This window comes from Grus americana, chromosome 3 (genome assembly GCF_028858705.1).
Source record: "Grus americana isolate bGruAme1 chromosome 3, bGruAme1.mat, whole genome shotgun sequence".
Taxonomy (NCBI): domain Eukaryota; kingdom Metazoa; phylum Chordata; class Aves; order Gruiformes; family Gruidae; genus Grus; species Grus americana.
Window position 1 is genome coordinate 15741039 of NC_072854.1, and position 21761 is coordinate 15762799.

Here is a 21761-nt window from a genome sequence, read left to right on the forward strand (position 1 = left end):
TCTCTGAAGATTTACTGTAAATCCTGCATAGCACTGTTCTGGGAATAGATAAAAATACCTAGTACAAACAATGTTTTAAAGTAATGAAAACAAAAATACTTGTTTGGGGACTTGGGGAGCTAATAAAGGAGCCATACAGACTGGGACTAACAAAAAAGCCAGAGGAAATCACTTGTACAATTTGCACAGAAATGTCTTTTAGCTTCCTTAGAAAAATCCCGTTAAAAATATACTTGTGAATGCCCATGCTTGCCCAGTGTATCAGGGATTGTTTACAGAATCTGAAATCTGCAGTCCAAGTAACTCTAGTTTGAACTGGAGTCAAGCTATACAGCAAAGGCTGCAGGGCACTTAAGTCCTCAGGGGACAGGAATGAAAAACAGGCACTAAACTATGTGCTATGTAAAGGCAGATATCTAAGGAAAATACGTCTCTCGTTAGGCAAATATTATTCTCTGCTTGTACAGGGTAAAAGTTGTAGTATATCAAACATAATTTCAAAACTGATATGAAGTGAAAGGTTAAAAGAGATCAGCTGAAAAAAGCATATATTGTTCTATTTACCTTTTCCTGTCTCCTGAACAATCAACTTCTACTGCATTCCACATGACACAGGAGTCATCTGAAATGACAATGAAAGGCCAAATATCCTGGGGTTTTATCCCCAGCTCCTCCTGCCGATTTCGTTCAAGTTCCAAGTTATGATAAGACAACTCTTTTATCAGGAAGTGTGCAGCACCTGAAACCAAGGACAGAAATTGTTTGCTTTTACCTTGGAAGCCTTTTGAAGTTAATATTTCTGCAGGTGAAGGTATGAATCACTCCAAAGATTTTAACACCCTAACACTCCCCAGAGCCAACTTACTTTGTCACTTGCCAAGCAAGGGACTTATAGGGCCCCACTGGGAAGCACACCGAATGAAGCCTGACTTCTGTGTTAAAGATTTGTTAGTGTCTTAAGGGTTCAGCAACTGATTCTTTTAACCTGACAGATATTTGGATCCACTAGCATCTCTTAGTGGAAACATCTAGAGATGTTGATTGATCAACTGAATAACAGGGGAACAATTTCCCCTGAGAATCTACTTTGAATGTTTGTCGCTACTTCTGTCTGTATGTTGTTCCAGCAGTAAAAGCAAGGTGCTGAATAATTCACAGATATTATATTAGCAGAACCTACCTAAGAGATCTACCTAATCAGTGCATCACTGCCTATGCAAATAGTACATAACTGATTTCCATGAGGAAACAGAGTAGGTAACTCACTGAGTTAACACCCTCAGCTCCCTTTAAAATCAATAGAGGAGAGTAAGTATTTCTATGGTGCAATTCATCTAGCTTGTTTTAGGTGACCTGGATTAAGTGAATTTCATCTTCAACTGTGACACATCATCCTTAAAAAGAATGTAGATCACCAGATCTGATATGCTAGCTACAAGGTGTACATCTACATTTCACTACTCAGTAGCATTCAAGGGCCCAAGTTGTGTGTCCACACTTGTTAGAGCTCTTTGTTATACTTACCTACTCCTGCACTGTTGAAAATGCTTGGAAGAACAAGCATGATGTGGTTGGGCCAATACTTCTTGTATATGGCCATTTCATATTCCTTGACAACTAAAACATGCAAATGACTGGCTCCATCCATTGCATGATATAAATTGAAAAGTCCGTGTTCATGACGACCAGTGGTGGGAGTAAAAGTGGGGCTTTTTATGTAATCTTCACTCTGTAAATAAAAAGAAGTGTGAATTTCTGTATTAAGCTGGAGGATATTTAAACAAAGATAACCAGATCCTTCAGGAGAATAAATCAGATTTATTGTCACTGGACAAACTACCACCTTTTAAATCAGCTTAATAGAAAAATAAGCAACTTTTGTAAGAGCTGGGAAATAGAAAACTCTGTCATTTAGTTTATTACTGGTGAGAGAGTGGTGGACTGAATAGGACTGCTAACCTTGACCTGCCAAGTGTGCAGAGACCTTGAGGCTAAATCTGGAAAAAGGTTTAGGTCGATATGACATAACATACCTTACTCAAAACTGCATTACAACCCTTCTGACTGGCTATCACTCAATCTTGAATGCACTGAAACTCACTAGGTGCTTCCAAGTTTGATAGTACAGCTTCTGAGAGCCCTGTTTCTACAGATATCCAGGACTGTTCCAGTCTGGGCAACTGATTTTAGTCTGGATCCTACTAAGGCCATTAAGGACTCAGAATGAAAGCATGCCTCTTTACAGAGACTCTCCAAAGCCCTCACAATTAAGCACTCCGGATTTAAGACTGCCAAAGCACAAAATGGTGGATTTGATGCCAGTGGAGTTCACAGGAGGGAATTTAAAGTGGATCAAGAAAAATATTTTATAATGTTTTAATAATCTAGATTTCTATCTCATAGCACTTTTTGAGCTTGCAGCAAGATTGCAGGCACCACTTTGGAGCAAGTGAACAGAAAAAGAAGCAAAGGACGAATAAATGGTTCTGCAAAGCCTCAAAGCAGATCAGTGGCAGAAGCAGGAAAAGAATCCGCAAGGACCCAGCACACAGTTCTGATTACGTAGCCAAGCACGAGTTCACTAGGTGAGGAAAAGCAGGAGGTTTCATCCTCACATTGCACAGTTGCTGCTATGTTGCTGCCTGGGTTCTCCCATTTTAAGCTTGAACTAAACATAAAAGCTCAAACTGGAGCGTGGTATTGATTGATTATTGTTTATTGGAAGCAGCTTATTTTCTCCAGGACAGAAATGCTACTGCTTACTGCTGTTCCACAAATTGTTTCAATGCTCCAAGCAGTGTGGCCTGAGCACAGCTTCATGTTAGACATGGATATTAGGAGTCACTGTAAAGGCCAACACCAGAGTTTGTATAGCCTGCCAGATGAATGATCTTATAAAGTGTTTTCTACAAATGTGCCGTGTGATTCTTTGGACAGTCTTGAAGCCATGACAAAGATTCTTTGAAAACCTTATTTTTATATGAAAGTAACTGATCAGTTAACACAGAATAAGAGAGGATAATCCACTGCCTTCCTCTATAGTAAAATATTGCTTCCTCTTAGTAAACTGTATGATAAACAAAAGCATGTCTCTGAGGCTCATTGCTGAAGCCATTCTCACTTTAACATCTTAAACCCATAACCAAAGAACTTTTGCCCCAGATAAGAGCATTTATACCAAAGGATTGGCCTGGATAATAAGCAAAAAAAATAGCTTATTAATGGCTTGACAGTTTTGCTTCATGTCACCCTTTCTGGGAGAAAATACAAGCTTAGTATCAGGACATCATTATCTCTTGACAGCAAGACCAGAAGTGTAAATCCTAATTCAACAAATTTCAAAATTGGTGGTGTCTCTCTCCCATATATGGCCATAAATATAATTATCCATCTACCTTATCTGTTACTAGTGGTAGCCTCATGCTTTCCAATTGTCTTCCTGGTTGGCTAAAGACAAAATGATGCTCCTTTGACTTTGGAATGATAAAATGCAGCTGGATCTCTTCTCCCAGCATAGAATAGGAAAAGGCAAATGCATGCAGAGTGGACTCATAAAGCTGAGGATGGGAAAAAACAGAATAATTCCAGTGGTTAGAAACAAACTAATTTCCTACAAAGTCTCAGTGTAGTTAATACACATTTATAACATTGCCAGACAGACTATAATCACTTACTGTATTGCATTAGATTTTACCTCATGATTCACTAGGCTAGAGCATACACAAAAAAAATATAAATTAAGCTGTTCCCTCTTTGGAAACCATTGTTTCAGCTTCGCCTTGCAGATGGTACCAATACTTACAAGTCACTCTTTCAGAAATATCGACACATAAAAAACAATATTTGCATTGCTAATACCTTCTTCCTCACATTCTAATAGGCAGGAAATTGGAGGGTTACTCTGAGTAATAACAGTCTGTATGCTACATATAGACTACTCTATGTTGGACTACTCCTGTATCAGGAGTAGCACCTTTTGTTACTCAGATGAAAATGTAAGTAAGTCCCAGTGGGAAAAGTTTACTGGGAAATTAGTTTTAACTGGTAGTATACATGTAGAACGCAGATTACAGCACTGAATAAACCAGTGTAAATATAGCCAGGATCAGTCCTCTGACATCCCCAAACCTGCAGTCTGGTCAAGGCAGGCAAACCTCAAGAAATAACAAAATCTGTAAATCAGCTGGTTTTAGCACATACATACAACTTGTAAGGCAATTAAAATACAGTGAATGTATACAAAACCATGTTTGGGTTGCATCTGCTGCAGTTTCTGGTCTGCAGAGTAATATCTGGAAATCTTTACCTGGTACCTGGGATTGAAACCCATATACTGATGACACTGTTCACAGTGGTGGTAGGTGTTATATGCTGCATACTTGGATAATCTCATCCTAGTTGTCTGACGGCGTGTATACATATCGTCCTGTCTCCTGCTCATTGATCTGTCTATTAAAAAAATAAACTTAAGTGTAACATATATGCAAGGCTAGAATGTATTCCCTTGTGACAACCTGTTTCTATCATTGTAATTATCTTCTAAGAACAATGGCAGGATTAAACGCATGCAAAACAGACTATGAATTCATTCTGAGCGTAGTATGTTTTATAAATTGTTATGTACAGCAAAGGGGACTACAAAGAAGTATCTGTAAATTCATTATTATGATAATTCTGTACAGATTTCACGTAAGGCTGAGGTGTAAGCCAAGCCAGATTACAAAAGCTATTATTGTTCCTGTTATTAGTGGTTGAATGCTTGCAAAAGTAATAAATAGTAAAAAAGAGCCTTGTGATAGACATTTACTGTCCTGGGATGGATGTCACAGTAGATTTTGTGAAACAAACTCGACAAATTTAGTGATGTTGTTCGTTAGTGAATATCCACATTTTTAAAAGGGTTTCCTTTATGGGAGACTGAATGAAGATGAGATGTAATTTCAGCTGAAAAGGACTTCTGTTATGTCCTCTGGCCAAACCTTTCACTCAGATTTTCAGCATCAGATCAGGTTGTCCTGTCAAGTTTTGAAAATCACTGAGACTGGAGTTTCCAGTCTCTCTTGGCAACCTGCTCCATGGTTTGACCACTTTTATTCCGGAAATATTTTTCATACTATCTAATCGTAATTTCCCATGTTGCAATTTGTGTCTGTTGTCTCTTGTCCTTATGCTGTGTATCTACAATAGTTTATGTCTATAAGTTCCCATTAGGAAGTTCAAGACAGCAATCAGATGCCCCTGCTAGATTTCACCAGACAAAACAAAACCAATTCTCTTCAATTTTTTATGTAAGTCATGTGCTTCAGGCCTCTATCTATCTTGGTGGCTGCCTCTATCTATCTTAGTGATACCCACTAGACTCACTTCTGTATTTCAATGTCTTTCTTGTACTAAGAAGCCAAAAACTTGACAGAATACTCTCAGATGTGGTCTTACAGGTGCCATGCATAGAAGAATAATCACTTCCCATGCCCTGCTTGCTAGATTTTTAAAAAATCTGTCCAGTAAGCCATTAACCCAATGGAGAACTGGTGACTCATGTTCAGATTGTTGTCTACCAGGATCATCAGGTTGTCTTCCTCAAAGTTGCTGTCTATACAGCTGGCCCCAAGCTTGTAGAGCTGCAAACGGTTATTCCACCCCAAGTGAAAGATCTTGCGTTTACCTTTGTTAAACTATTTGAGGTTCCTGACAACCCATTTCTCCAGCTTGTCAAGGTCTTTCTGAATGGCAGTGCTACCTTCCTGCATATTGACTGCTCCCCCGATTTGGTATCATCCATGAACGTACTGACATTGCACTCTGTCACTTTGACCAGGTTATTAATGGCAATCTTAAATAGCATTTGCCTCACTATCAGTCTCTGAGTATCGCCATGCAAACCCAGCTGTCAGTCAGATTTGTGTCACTCATCGCATTTTGAGTTCAGTGGTCCAGCCGGTTTTCCACCCACTTTACAATCCACCTATCCAAGACATCCCTCTCCAATTTTGGCTATACAGATATCAGAGAAGACAGTGACAAAAGCCTTGCTGAAGTCAAAATAAAATCACTGCTCTTCCTTTGTCCATAGTGCCAGTCATCTCTTCATAAAATGCAATCATGTTTACCAGTCATGATAGATGCCTATGGTAGATCCATTCTAGCTGCTTCCAAACACTTTCCTATCCTTTATGGGTCTGGACATGGCTTACAGGAGAGTTCGTTCCATAACTGTTTTGAGGACTGAGGGTAGGCTGACTAGGCTGTAATTGCTTCGATCCTTCTTCTGTCCTGTAGAGGAAGGGCATGGCATTTTCCTTTTTCCAACCATCAGGAACCTCCACCAATTGTCATTACATTTTAAAAATGATAGGAGCCTCACAATGATGTTGGCCAGCTCCCTCAGCATGCTTGGATACATCCTACCCAGTCCCATGGGCTTGTGTATGTCCAGTTGGCTAATCCAGAGGATTAATTCACACCTCAGTACTCCAGGAATGTAGATCTGGACATATGCATCTCATGCTTTCCAAACTTAAACTAAAACCCAAAAAATAAACCTATAAACACTTTTAACTACATACATAACTTTAGCCACATAAGTCACTTCATTCCTACAGAGCAGGACACTGCTACTACAGAAAAACATTCCAATACACAAACTTATTGTGGAATGAGAACTTTTTAAATGAAAGACTACCTATATAACATTCCGTAAAACATTTATAAGGCTTATTCTCTGGTGCTTCATCTAGCAAACTTCAAAACTTGTTTCACTATTAGTCAAGTGCAATTTTGGTAATTTCACTCTGTTTAAAAATTCAATGGGATTCTTATATTAAAAATAAATAAATGCATATATATGTACCAATCTAGATTTTTCAGATTCTAACCTTCACTGTTTACAGTCTGAAGCTTTGAACAAATCAAACTTGCATCTTCATATTTCGGGTCATGGATAGTGTAGTCAAAAGGCATCTTCTTAAATATTTCCAGATCTGGCCACATGTCTCCAGGCTGATGGTAGTATTGATCAGATTCTTCTTTTACGTCTACGATATTATTTGAAAATAAGAATTCATGTAATTACAATTTTTAAAGCATTTTATATTGCTATAGATGGTTTTGCTATGCCTATTGTTCCTGCATAATTTTTTCTTTCATCATTCTTAGGCAGCAATATTATTATGCATTGAGTTGCACCTTTGAACAAATATATGTCATACCTCAATGCAATTCTGGCTTTTAAACCTTTGTTATCAATTTAAGACATCCATAATCTTACTGGAGCAGTTGGTGGAATGATGTTGAAAACAATATCAAGGGTCTGGTAAGGCTGAGCTACCTGCATCCAGGCATTTGGAGTCTTTCCACTGACCACCACACTTGTGAACTCAGTTGAGGAAAGATACGCTATTCTCACTGAGGAAAAGAAGCACTTTTAAAGTTTCGGAAATTGTGGTATTAAGTACAGTGCAGAGTTAAAGTCAAATGCCCCTTCTAGTGACAAGATCAGAGTAATCAGAGATAATTCACCCTAGGGTAAGAGAAAAATGGTAAATGGTATTGGTATAAAGTGCAGTGAAATCATGCCTTTTTCTGAAACAGGTTAGCTGACATAAAACCCCAAATGAACACAAGTCCTTTCAAAATACTTTTCTATCTTTGTCAAGAGGATGAAAGAGCTGACAAGAGTAAAATGGACAGTAGTGAGGAGTTCAGTTTGGGGGTCATCTGGAAGTTGCTGTAGAGAACCATAACTCCATGTCTATGAGTATAGACAAAATGAGTATTTACAACAAGTGAGACCCTGTCTATTGGCACCCACAGTAAATATGAAACTCAGATGGAATTAGTCAGATGGTGAAATTATCTTCATGCCCTGACTGTGAGTTCCTCTAAAACCCTGTGTAAAACACAAAGGATTGCTTACACAAACCTCTCCCCTAGCGGACTGTTCACCTTTTTGACAGGTTTTGCCATAAACCTTAGGGGATAGCTGCCTCTTTCTGAAGCACAGCTCAGTGTGGAGGAAGGCTCCTGGGTGCTGCCCCAAAAAGCCCTCAGACACAAGAGCTGAGGCATAGTTCCAACGTAAAATGACTGAACAGATTCCAGCCAGGGTCTGACAGAAGCAGCTGGCAGGCAGGTAGCATCCATCTGAGACTCTCCATGGCTGACTGTGGACATGCTTTTAGTACAGAATTAGACATATCCCATAAAATATCACCCATCTTTTTCTATGTAATCCAGTCCCTAGTTACCGAGGCTGAGTATCAGAAATATATCTGGAAACACAAGGGAGTAATACAGTGTAAATAAAGGAAGTTTAGACTAAAATTGGCTATTAGAGAGCAGGAACTGTTTTCCTCCCTCCTCTAGTCTTACGTGCTTAGAAAATATGACATTGTTCCTCATGGTATAAATCTGCCAGAATTCCACTGATTCTTTTTGTATACTTTATAACAAAAGTTCATTCCAAACTCAAAAAGTTCATTCTAAACTCAAAAGCAATGGCTGGATATCATTTGATATACATAAATGCTGTTGATTACTTCCCAAGAAAAACAAAAGTATGTGGTTTTCTTACTGAGAGTCTTACTGAGAGGAAGACTAAACTCTAAATGATGAGTAAAATAATAACATATTCTTAAATATCAGTTGAAGATCTCACAAAAATGTTCTTACAATATTTCAATAATATAAATGAATTGCAAAGGTGAATGGCATGGAATATACAGACAACTACTTTTCAATTTAACATAACAATTTTCTACAGGGTCCAGAAGCAAATATTTTTATATCAAGAACTTACTAATGTTGATTTCTTCCTCATTGTAAACATCCACTTCTGTCAGTCTAATCAGCATTCGGGACAAAATACTGAGGAACTGCAGATAGGCACCTGTTTTCCCTATCTGTAAATATATAAATTAGAAAATACAAAAGTAATGTTACTTTTCCAAAAACATGTTACTTTTCAACATATCTGGAAACTGCAGCTGCAGTGAAACCAAATATTAATATTCAGTGCTTGCATATCCCTGTATTTGTATATTCCTTGACATAAATGAAATGCTTAAACGTTCAACAGTTTTGTTCTCTCTCTGTGGGAACCTAGCTTGGAAAATGCATTTTATATCACAGGTCTAATCACAGGTCTAATCACAGGCCCACAGATGAGAATTTTTTCTCCTGATGTTATAGTTTCTATATAGGCAATGAACTTTTAAAAATCCATACAAGCTCATAAAACGTTCAAAAAAACTCCTCTTCAAACTACAAGATAACTAAAGAATTACCTCAACCATTCCATATTTGCATAATTTACCAGTACACTGACTGCTGTTGAAGCACAGTGACTATCCCGAAGAACAAAGTGGCATGCAGCTATAGGAGAACTTGTGCAGGCCACTTCAGCTCCTGCAGGACATGGTAAATTTAACAATGTGTTGTTACACCTCTTGTGCTGAAAATACATTATTTTCTTTCCACTGTTTTAAAATTACTTTTTAAAAGTCCATTTTAAAATTATCTTAAAATTGTAACTTTCTCCTTTCTTTTTTACTCCACCAACACACTATATGTATTTTCTCTTCATTACACCCAATAGTAGTGCTACCTTTTATAGCTTTTTCAGCTGAAAGGTATAAGCCATAGCCAATGATTTACTCAATGGATTGTTCTGTGTCTTCCACATAAAGCTCGTTGATGATAACATCAAGTAAATGATGCCGTATCTAAGCAGACAGCTTTACAAATCATTACACTTGAACAGGAAGCAGTAGACAATGGGTTTCAATGAGAAAAAAGAGATCAGCAAGCTCATGGCACTCTCACAGGAGAGTGAGCATGCCGTGGTTTCTTGCGTGGGTGTGTGGTTCAGCCTCAGAATGGTACTGATGTCCAGTTGACAACTTAAGACTAATGTCACACCTGTACAGGGGATGTTAACGTGTAGATCAGTTATGACACGTTCTGCCGCAACTGTCTGATTTCACAAAGTGGTATCAGATTTTGGTCTAAGTCTGTATTACTACTGAACTGAAAACCCAACTTCACTGCCATTACTGCTAGGACATGTCAGAAGCTTAGGGTGTTGAAAAATATAGTACTGAATTTACTATTTCCCATATATATCAAGTGAAATTTTCATTTTCTCTCAACATTTGGGAAAGGGAGGCTTTGAAGCTGAAGCAAGAGTAGGTAAACATTTGTTTTGGTCAAAGTTCAGTATTCGCTGTTCTTAATAAATCAGACTACATTTTAAACAGTTGCTTGCCAAGGGTGGAAAAGGGACCGTTATCCCTGTTGAGGGTCAAATAAGTCTTTCAGATGCACATGGTAGACCATGTGTTAGCATAGAACTCTGCCATGGGCAGGGACACCCTCCACTAGACCAGGTTGCCCAAAGCCCCATCCAGCCTGGCCTTGAACACTTCCAGGGATGGGGCAGCCACAGCTTCTCTGGGCAACCTGTTCCAGTGCCTCACCACTCTCACAGTAAAGAATTTCTTCTTAATAGCTAATCTAAATCTGCCTTCCTTCAACTTAAAATACTTTCAATGTTTTCTCTCAAGTCAGAGGTTTAAGTTTATATGCCCTTATAAACATATTCTTTTAAAGCACCTCTGATCATTTCATTAAACACAGGGTGGCCTGACAGATTAACAGTTCCCTGATTTCAAACAAATGAGATCATTTGTCAGAAGTACACAATCTGTTCCCTTGATACCAGGTATCTATGTGAAAAACTAATTCCTAATCTGTTTGAAGTATATACTTAGAATTGTCAACAGAACAACAGGCTGAAAATCCTACTTTTTATTTTTGGTAAACATTCAAAACTTATTCTTTCAAAATCATGTTTTTTTCCTTCCTTGGGGGACCAGTCTTCACCAATGGTTTTGAACAACATATCTGGGAGTGAGTAGGCTACAACTACCTGGTACTTAGATGAAAGGTATCAGCTGTCAATTGACTCAAATATACACAAAGTTGCAGGGTCATGAGTCAAAAATGTTGGAAACCACAGGACTACAAGTGCTAGTCCTTAACCACTAACCTAAAACATATGTACTCATGATATTCCATGCATCATATCTTACCCATCTCATTATCTGTCACATAAAAAGTGTCCAACACAGTACTGTGAGCTTTATGAACTGTTATATATTAGCAACACTGTACGTAAAATGCTGGTGGGAACTTGCAGGAATCTCTCCAAGTTTTCAGAATGTTTCTCTGCCAGGAGAAAGATCAGGCTGAGCACATAGCTACATTCATATTTGGACTCCATTCACTTGCACATTTGCCTGCACTTGCTGCTGAAGAAATGAATTGGTGAAATAGAGAACACCTTTTCCAGGTCATTTTGAGAAGAAGATTTTCAAAAAGAAAATGAGAAAAAACCTGCTTCTTACAATCAATGTTTACTCCAGAAGGGGAGAACGTTGAGCAACTGAACTTGTAGCATGCCCAGGTAGGTAAATGCACCTTTTAAATTAATTTTATTGTTTTCTGTGTGTACTATCCGTGGGCAAAACGGAACTGCAGAGAGTGTCTTTGAAAATACTGAATAGCTGTCAATAAACAGAGCTTCCACATCTCTGCAAAGAGTCCTTGCCCCATCTGTCACCATCCCTCTTTTTGATAGTTTGGGCATCGTAGGTAGCTGCAGCGAGATCCTGCAAGCAGGATATGTACAACTTTGAAGCATAAAGCCCCATATTTGCCCATCTTCCATCTCCCAACTGCAACAAAATAGAAGATCTGCAAAGAACTTTTAAACATGATTGGGCTGCAGCTTTACACATCTTTAGAGAAGCCTAGTACAATGATGTGTTCACCCTAATTAGTGACTCTGGGCTTACGTATGCTATAATATATTAACAATGATGATGACAGGTAAGGAAGTACTCTGAGCAATGTGTTTTTCTCCATATCCTGTCTTTGCTCTGCACACAAAAGCTGCAAACAGATTAAAAGAATGAAGGAACCTGGAACTGGGCTACAATTTTACAATTCCTGAAGCAAAACGTACATGAGGAGTGCTGTTACTACAGACAGCTCTACTTCCCAGAAAGAGGTTCCTCAAACATGTGGCAGTGCCCAGTGCCTTAACAGGCACTTGGGGGCTAATATTTCCAAATAATGGAAATATTACCTGAATTCGTTTCTATCTACCTGAATTTGGAAGACAGAAGTCTGATGAATCAGACATGGAAGAAGAAAATCCCAGAAGACTAGGAAGTAAAAATCTCAAATCTTGTAAAAATTTATGATAACTAAGGAATTTGGGGCCTGCAAAGATTTAGTAATTTGGTTTCTATTTTAATCCTTAGTGCAATGGATGATTTGGCCCATAAAAAACTAAGAATATGTTTATCATTAAGCTCTTCATTCATTAAGTGTAGCTGTAGCTGAGCAACAGGAAGGAATATGAATTGAAATTCTTCCTGCAGAAAATTCAAGAGGTATGAAGGTCTAGTCTTTGTGTCAAAGATACACACTACCTAAGAGGAGTGGAGAGCTCTCCAAAGATTTTGACCACTGAACAGTGCTTGCCAATAGATATCAAGGATAAGCTGAAAACAAACTAAGAATTTGAGAGAGAGAGATTCCAGTCAGAGAAATTATGTGTGTGCCTCCACACTTACTTGTGGAAATGACATCCAAAAGTGCTGTTGCAGCAGGTCTAACAGTAATGATTTCCCTTTTTCTAACTTGTTCCAGACACCGCGACCACTAGAAGTATTTTATTATTCTTACGTGTTGCTACAAAGCATCATCGGATTTCAGTCTTCACATTTAGAGAAATATGGCAAAAGGGGATATAACTCCATAAGGCTTTTCTATTTTAATTTCCAAGTGAGATAGTTCCTCACATACCACGGTAGTGGTTTTCAAAGCGTGGTCTGTGAATCAATGATGATTCATAGAAAACATGCTGATGGTCCACAGACAGCTGGTCAAATGGTGCTGGCTTTTCTCCTTGTTTCCACCTGCTACATTCTTCTAAAACACAGCTAACAATAGACATATTAAATATTTCCCTAATATTTTACTTACATAAGCTGAATGTTTTATAAGCCCATTGTAATAAGATTTTGATAGGAGTAGAGGAAAACCAAATAATATGGGCAGCAGCTTTCTTCCTTAGGAAATATCTTAAGACATGCTTGCTTCATTCTCTGGATGTGGTGCACAGGGCTGAGCTGTGCTTATGAGCACCTTCCACGCTTAAGGAAAAAGCTGATTATAAGTAGTAATATTCAGTAAAAAACCAAAGGCACAAAACCTTGATTTGCAGTTTGGGGAACTTGAAGATGAATGTTTCTAAGAAAAATATTTTAGTGAATTTAGGCTTCCTTATAGGCATTTTCTTGGGTACACTAGGGACTAGATTTCTACCCATAGATACATGTTGTTCGTGGTGATTCATATTTATTCATACTCAATAACCAATGGATTAACTTTGACGATGTCAGCTAGCTTACACATAAATATACAGATGTATTCTATACCTATCCAGTTTTTGCTGTATTCCCTAAAGCCTCTTGTAAAAATAATGCATGTAGTGCCTTCTAACATGTAGTGCTTTCTAATGTATATAATTGTCCTTGCAAAAATGTATCAAGTCTTCTAGCAAAATATTTTGACCAGTACAGAGCATAAAATGTCTCTGTGAGAGAAGGGTGAGTGTACTTTATTACTAATTACCCTGACAATGAGAATTATAATTTTGGTTCACTAATGTGCTTAGTTTTCTTCCTGTGTTGATTTCATATTTTTCATTTTAACCAACAGATTGCTTCCTCATTTAAATTTTAGTAAAGTAATTGCTGCCTGATAAACAACTACTTCCTAATTTTTGAAAAGATAGTACTCTGGCAGCCTTATACTTTGGCTGAGATATTATTAACACTGGTGCTGTCTAATAATTATTTTTATTTCTGCCTATATGTCTTCATGCATTAAGCATTAAGTCTATGTAAAATGTTAATATTATAAAAATAAAAAAATAATAAAATTATCAAGTATTGCTGCACTGTATTGTTATAACTTAAGTCAATAAATGATCAGCATACTTTCATAGCTCTTTGTTTGCTTTACAGGAATTTTTAGTACTTTGGAAGGTTAAAATAATAAAGGAAGGAAACCTGCTGTCTTTTTCCACATACTGAAATGAATATATACCCCTAAATTTTGATACTTAGGAAGAAGACATGATACTCCTAATTTGATGTGTGTGAATTTGTTCTGTGTGAAACAGGTATAGTCTTCACAAAGAACCGAGGAATAATAACCATGTGAAGAGTGTCCTTTAGGAACTGATCCAACTGTATGATGCAATGCAAGACTAGGAAATAACCTGCATTGTGGAGACAGCTGGAAAAGAGATGGAGTTTCAAGTAAAAGAAGTGATATCAAGGCTGAAATTCACTGCTGTACAGAGGGTGAACAGGAATCCTATTCAATATTTGGGAAAAAAAAAAACAAACCCAGGTTTGATATAGTGAAAAATGGTGAATACCATACCCTGGAACGGAGACGATGAATAAGCAAGCTGCCTGTTTAATTACAATTAGGTTAAATGGCAAGTATGAAGTGTGTGAAGCATCAAAACTTTCTCACAGGTGTGTAGTATGCTCTCAGAAGTGTCTGAATGACTCTTCTGAGAATCACAGATTTACATTTGTGACCCATGCCCAAATGAATACCAAAGAAATATTTACTTATTGGCTACTCCAGATATTTAGGGTGGCTTTAAGAATAGTATCTTTGTGGAGTTTGATGTATATGCATATAAAATTCTAACAAAAGTTGTCACAGCCTGTGTTTTTCTTTGAGATGGAAATGAACAACATCTCTCTTCCAGAATGAATACATTTTTATGCTGCAGCTAAGAATGAAATTCAGTTTCTTAATCACATAATATCTCAATCTTTGGCAAACGGGGACAATTTAGGTCAAAGGAATGGACAGTGAAAGCCTGCTCATCAGAGTACTTTCTGGAATCCTTTGTGAATTACAGTAACATTTGCGGGAAGTCCCAAAATGAAAAGCCCATTTATGCTCTTTCTACTCTACTGCACCATAAATTTGCGTGTACAATGGAATACAATCATTTAACAAATAGCAATTTGTAGTTTCCCTTTGTGATGGATGGGCATAGAAGAGTGGATCATGTGTCAAGTTAATTCAGTTAATTAATCTTTAGATTAATTCTTTAGGTTGATGTTATAATAACTGGAAACATGGGTTTTTGTCTTGGTTTGGATTTATTCTTTTTGAATTCTGGGGTTCACAGGACATATATATGCTCTCAGTAGGCACGGTGTCCCTTCCTATCTTGTTGCTTTGTACTTCAGTAGAACATGAGAGGCACAATATTACCATTAGCAAGTAACATGTGCCTTGAACTAGGAGATACCTTGCTCAGAGATAAGTGCTAAATATTCTTAGAGAATTTAGAAGAGAAGGAACTTCTTAGGACTGTACCCTTTTCCATATATCATTTCAAAGTAATTTAAAAACTCTTGGGTCATCTACTCATCTTGTCAATATGGCTCTGCTAATGTTGAACTGGCCTCCTTGAATGTATTATTTACAACAGCTTCTATTTCTGTCTGCTGTGTGGAGGAAACAGAGAAAGTAACTTAATTACAAACTCCCAACTGTCTTCAGATTGATCATAAGGAAGTGGTTTTGTGAAGATGTTTGATCTTTATTTAAAATGTAAATGCATATTCAACTTTAACAAACTGAAATTATACATGAAATCTGTATTTTTACCAAACTATCTTTTAAAACATTTTAATGGAGACTGACAGAAAATTAATATTGCTGCAGCTTCATTGTCTTTGAACTCAGGCTAACAGTAAAGAAAGAAAGATTATTATATTAGAAGGAGATTAGGAAATAAAATATAAGTAATTTACTCTCCACAAAAACAACCCTTCAAGTATGAATAATAATAACAAATCTATATTTTCTGAGATTATGATAAAATTAAACAAAATAAATCAATGATAATACCTTGTACTTATTACACACCTGTGGTGGCCCACTCAGCAGCAGCCTCCTTGGGTGAAAGGTGTCCATTCTGCCCTCATTTCTATTGTTGTAGTCCATATGGATTGGCTTGGGGACCGTCCATTGGCGGTAGTATAGGGACTGCTCCGTGCAAGTCATCATCTTACTCATAAGAGGACGAAAAGAACTTGCCCACATAACAGAATGGTAAGGCAAGAGGGAAGATGATTTGGGAAGTCCACTGCTGTCCGTAGAAGTAACAATGTCATAAACCAGTTTGGGCAGGAAAACTATGGGAGGTTGTTTTGATGCTTTGGTCATGGAGCATTGAGAGGTTTGTAGGATGAAGGAGTTATGAGTAGGTGCAGAGGAGGAAGAAGAGGAGGAGAAAGGTGAGGAGGATGATGAGGTGATGGAAATTGGGGCACTTTTTATGTTTTGTTTCGTATCCAACTGTTCAGTTGCCAGTGGCAAGTGTTTGCTGATTGTTGTTTGTGCCCCCTTGTCTACTTTCTGCTTCTGCTTTTCATAGTTATTTGTAGTTTCTTCAGCGCTGTTGCTTGGGACTTGGTGGGGGGATTTTGCTGTATCCCCTGCTGCTATTAAAGGAGGAGATGACTCACTGCAGAATGCTGTAACTAAAAGAAAATTTGTATTTCAACACAACGCAACTATCTTTTGCTAGTCAATGCCATAGTTAAAACAGAACAAAACAATCATTTAGATAGAGTATCTATCAAACATTACAATCCCACTCCTATTCTTGCTTTCACCTTTCTCATACAGGAAGTCATAATGCGACTAGTTTGGAGTATGCATCTCAACACAGAAAGTGTTTATTAAAGGGCATAGGAAAGATATCCATGATTGTCCTGTCCTCTACTTCCCTTATCCATTCCTTGTTTAAGGTGTCGACCAGATACTTTCATCACTCAAGACAAATACAGAATTACTGAAATCATTGTTTAAAAGAGTGTAAGAAAGTAAGTATTCACAAGCTATTACCCCATCAGACTAGAAATGTCTACACGGACTGATGTCTAGAAGCAGTCCTCTGAGTCAGATCTGATCTGACACTTGTGTGTGCATCACTGCAGCACTTAGTCTGATCTAATAAAACCTGGCTCGCAAGTCTCTGGTGCTACGTAATGCATTAATGCATTCATACAGCTTGTGGTCAGCTCAGAGCACATATTCAGCTCACAAATGTTGGCCCTGAATATGTCATATAGATACACCCCACAGCTAATTGCTGATTTTCTAAAAGTGGTGTATTTTTATCTTATATAATCTAACTACTATAATTTCTTGAAAGTTTAAGGCCTCATTTTAAGTGGTTCTGAGCATCTTTAATGCTTAGTGAATTCCAAAGAGGAGATGCAAATACTTCACAGTCTTTAGAGTAGACTGAGAACTGGTTGAGGAATCAGTCTCCATGTTGTACTAGGAATATCTGTTTGAAACTGAGCATAAATAAAAACAGCTTTCCTGTCATGGTGAAAACAACAGTCTTGGTTCTCAAAAACCCACCACATTTTGAACTAATAAAAATCCATAGTTTCTCTTGGTCTCAAGAAATAGTAAGATATACTCTACCTGCATATTAATCTAAAGTAGCCAGTAAAGTACACCAGCAATAAACACAAAAATATCACCAGCGGTATGAATGGTTTCAGGTAGAACCACTGTGACATCTCTCAAAATACCACTGTCCAAGAGAAAAAAAAAGAAAGGAAAAAAGATTTCTTTAACCATAAGCAAACTGAGGCCACAAAGCCACAGGCAGGCTCACGGACACTGAAACTGGTGAGCCCAACTTTAAAGAAGAAAAAAACACTTTGAAAATTAAAGTGTTTATGAAGCTTATCCAAATGTTTTCAAGACTTTTTTTCCTTTTGTAACCACCACTGTGCCTGTAGAAAAGAAATCATGGGCCAAATATGCATGTCACCATGTTGAAAACTGCAATTAGATCAAAAAGGATTTACTGTCAGTGACAAAAAACATGTTTTAAAAAACTGCATGAGATTGCGACTTCTAGGAAGTAATGGTACAATTTATATTCCCACTTTTATTCAACTCTCCTCTTAATATTATCTGCATAAAAAGTATGCAAAGAAATTTATCAGACAAAAGAGCTGTAGTACTTCTCGACGTTGCCTCATGTTTTCTACATCAGTTTGCAGATTAAAAAGGAACAGAAGATTTTAAAAATTATCCACCTCCAAAAGAGCTTTCAAACAGTGCAAAATTAATGAGTGAACATTCCAGAGCAAAACCAAAAAGGCAAAAATACCAATGAGAACAAACATGCTTTTTCTCCAACAAATTTTCAAAAGATTTCTAAAAACTGTGAAGCATGTTTGTTTTCTTCATAAATTGTCATAGCTTCAGTGAACACTCTTGGCCATCACAGTACTGACTGAGGATTCATACCTCAGTGGCACATATTAAAGAAGTGCCTCGTTTAGGCATCCCATCCTATGATTATTTTTCAAGCAAGAAAAGATCTTATTTCTTATATTTCAGAAGTCTGATCCTTACCTTTTTTAAAGTTATCTTTAGTGATCTTATTAAAATAGGCCTTACCAAAACTTAGTGATTTATGCCTTTTATTATTTTTCTAATGTGCTGAATAAAAGGTCTCTTTTATGTCCTAAATGTAACATAATAGAGCTGATCTTAAGTTCTTACTGGAAGCTTTTGAAGAGAGAGATGAAGATGCAGAGTCATGGGAACTAGATCTTTCTCTTTTCATAGGACTTCTCTTTTCTGAAGTAGAACCTGTTTCGTGAATAGTAGGAAGGAAAAACAAAAGCAAAATAAAAATTAGGTAAGTCTGTAAGAAGGCATAGCTACATTGTCAAAGTAGGGAAAAGTACACAGGAGTTTGTGTGGGTTTTGTCCTCATTCTGACACTGTTTTCAGTAAGGAGGATATCTGTTCCTACCACGCAATATTGGCCTATGGTCTAATCTAACTATTCTGAGCTGCAACAGCTTCACAAAATCAATGCTGCAACCAGGAGACAGTAATTTGTAGGCATGTCTCAACCATGTTTTCTCTTTCTACCTATGTCTTACTTTCCTCACTAACCCAGTGTCAGGGAAACCAACAGGCAACAAGCTCTGTTTCGTCAGCATGTTACGAAATTACCTCCTACTCCATGCATAACAGCTTTATGGCCAGATTATATCACAGCTTTTGGTGATGAAAATCCGTATTTGGACAGCCACCAAGGATATTCACTTGAGTTTCCTAACGTAGGCTTCTAAGTTAAAGTGCTTGTTTCTGTACAAGGTTTACCATCATAAACACAGACATAAGCACTGCCAGCAGAGAACTTAGACAGTAAGTCTGTCTCAGGTGTTCTGAATTGGGCTCTGGAGGAGCATACCGTATTTCATGGACTAGGAAAGGAGCCTTATAACTTAGATGCCTAACAACTTAGGTGTCCTTTTGACTCAGATCACATACAATCCTAGCGTAATTCAACTAAATGGATAGAAGTTCTCATCACACCTCAAGTAGGCCTCTATTGTAGACAGTCTGAGTATGACCTCAGGTATTTAATTCCTCTATAGAAAGTACATATTTGATTAATGTAAATATTTTACTTTTACTTGTTCTGCTATCCTTATTATCAATAAGTAAGAACTTAATAGGTGAACAGTAACCAGCTCTCTTCTTCCTCATGGTATAGAAAAGGAAGTGAAGGCAAGCAGTTTGAGATTTTAATAACCTACGGGGATAAAAATCCCATGTTTTCCACAGTTACAAGTATTACAATACACCGTAAGGAAAATGTGTTTGTTGTTTGTTTACACATTTATATGTTCTTAATTACTCTCTTAAGAAATCATAAACTCACTGACTCTACACTGTCAATTTGAATTCATGGACATTTTCAAGGAGTACTCAGAAGTTACTATATTCAGATATATTTTCTAGTCATACTATTTAATACCTTAAAAACTAGAGACTACTCAGCTGTACCATATACAGTTTCCTTGGGAGGAATCTTCACCATTGTCAGCACATAAGCATAGGTCCGCCAGCATCAGCCAGGGACAGTTTAGGTGGAGTCATCCCTGCTGTGAGGGGCGATCAGGTCACCGCTTCCCAGATGGCAAAGCATGCACTTCCCTGCTGTGGGGAGGGCAACACAGCACAGCACTCCAAACAGTGAGTGCCACTGGAGGTACCCACTAAAGCTCCACTTTGCGGCTGCCAGAATATATCGGGCAAAGGAGGTCAGGAGGGAGAGGAGAGAAGGGATCCAAAAAACAGAGACAGAATAGATGCAGCAGCAGGACTGCAAGAGATTAAAATGCTGCAGCCAGGCAGCGAGGGTGTGAAAACACAGGTTCAACGAGATAAAGCAAAACTAAAGAGCAGAGTTCACTCAGTAAGGCCAACTCCAGAAACCCTCACCAAGTAGGTATCCATACAATCCTACTTTTTCTAATAGAACTCAATCATTTTACAGTTTCTTTTATTACCAGTACTAATAATACCTTCTGTTGCTATTTCTTCATCTTCATTATCAGTGCTGCTTAGTTTCTCTGGGTCACTTTCTAACATGTCATTGACGACTGCTTTCTCTGTGTGAATTTCTGAGCTCACAAAGTATGCTGCCAAACCAAGTTCTTGCTCCAAGGTTGTCCTTACCAAAGAAGATGAATTTATTAAACGTAGGTCACAGTATCTCAGTGATCTGGAGAGAAACAAGAGGGGCTAGTATGAAAACTCACTGTAATCTACTCCCTTATTTCTTTTACAAACACAGCCAAAGGGGATTTTTTTCATGATCTGCTTAAACTATGGATGAAGTAGAACACAGTATATCTTTTGTGCTTAATGAGTTTACCAGTGTGGTGCATACACTTTTCTTTTTCTTAATCCAGTTATGCAGCTTAATCTAGTGCACTGAACATTAGCATCAGCATAAGAAAAAGAATAATCATTTGGGTTCTAAGCCTAACACACAGAGTGGGATTCAGTTGAACATACAAAAGCATTTAGTGCCCCAGGGCATCCTGTCTGGCTTCCAGCTGCCTTTCCAGAAGGCACTGATCTCTCTACACGTCCTGTAGCATATATGCCAGCATCATGCAGATGTCTCAGTTACCCTAAGGTATCTAAAGTAGCTATACTTTTTTTTTTTTACATACCTTTATTCTCTCCTCTAAACTGGGACAACTCTCATAATATTTTCTGAACTATAAACAGGAGGTTATTATTAATAATATGAGGTTTGTATTTATGATATAAAAGCTGCCAAAAAATGGAAAAGAAACATCTTGACACTGAAATCTATTTTCTTCTCCCACAAGTAATTATACAGTTAATTTTTAATCATTTGGTGAGCAATGGATAAAAAACTGCCACTGAGAAAATAATTGGATCTTCTTACCGTGGCAAAGACTCCCCTTGTGGATCCATACCACTAAATATCAATATACAAGGCAAACCTTCCAATTCCAAATAGGTCTGTGGCCTCCAATCTACATCTTCAATTTTCTGCCAGACCTATACAAGGTAAGAAACACTGTTGGACGTATCTATATGGCACAAATAAAAATACAGAAATATATACCTTTATCATCCATTATATAAATCGCTTTGTACAGTGGATGCATGTTCCAGCAAGGGAAGCCACAGAGCAGAACCAATTTCAACATAGGGAGATTGCACAATTCCTACAGCATTACAGGTAGCAATCTGCCTGCTTAAGTCTG

The 21761-nt window shown here is 37.7% G+C and overlaps 1 protein-coding gene across 4 annotated transcripts in view; it reads right to left on the reverse strand.

Moving 5' to 3' along the window:
• GREB1 (growth regulating estrogen receptor binding 1) overlaps window positions 1-21761 on the reverse strand; it is a 105795-nt gene that overhangs the window by 9556 nt on the left and 74478 nt on the right. For 3 of the 4 annotated variants that reach the window (XM_054821623.1, XM_054821626.1, XM_054821624.1), the window contains 10 exons: window positions 21437-21552; window positions 20538-20737; window positions 18715-18804; window positions 16042-16658; window positions 8798-8900; window positions 6876-7034; window positions 4307-4449; window positions 3396-3557; window positions 1525-1729; window positions 565-739 (listed from right to left, as the gene is read on the reverse strand). In XM_054821623.1, the coding sequence (XP_054677598.1) occupies window positions 565-739; window positions 1525-1729; window positions 3396-3557; window positions 4307-4449; window positions 6876-7034; window positions 8798-8900; window positions 16042-16658; window positions 18715-18804; window positions 20538-20737; window positions 21437-21552 (1970 nt within the window). Of the gene's footprint in view, window positions 1-564; window positions 740-1524; window positions 1730-3395; window positions 3558-4306; window positions 4450-6132; window positions 6274-6875; window positions 7035-8797; window positions 8901-16041; window positions 16659-18714; window positions 18805-20537; window positions 20738-21436; window positions 21553-21761 lie in introns of those variants that run through there. The other variant, XM_054821627.1, reaches the window with a different exon arrangement.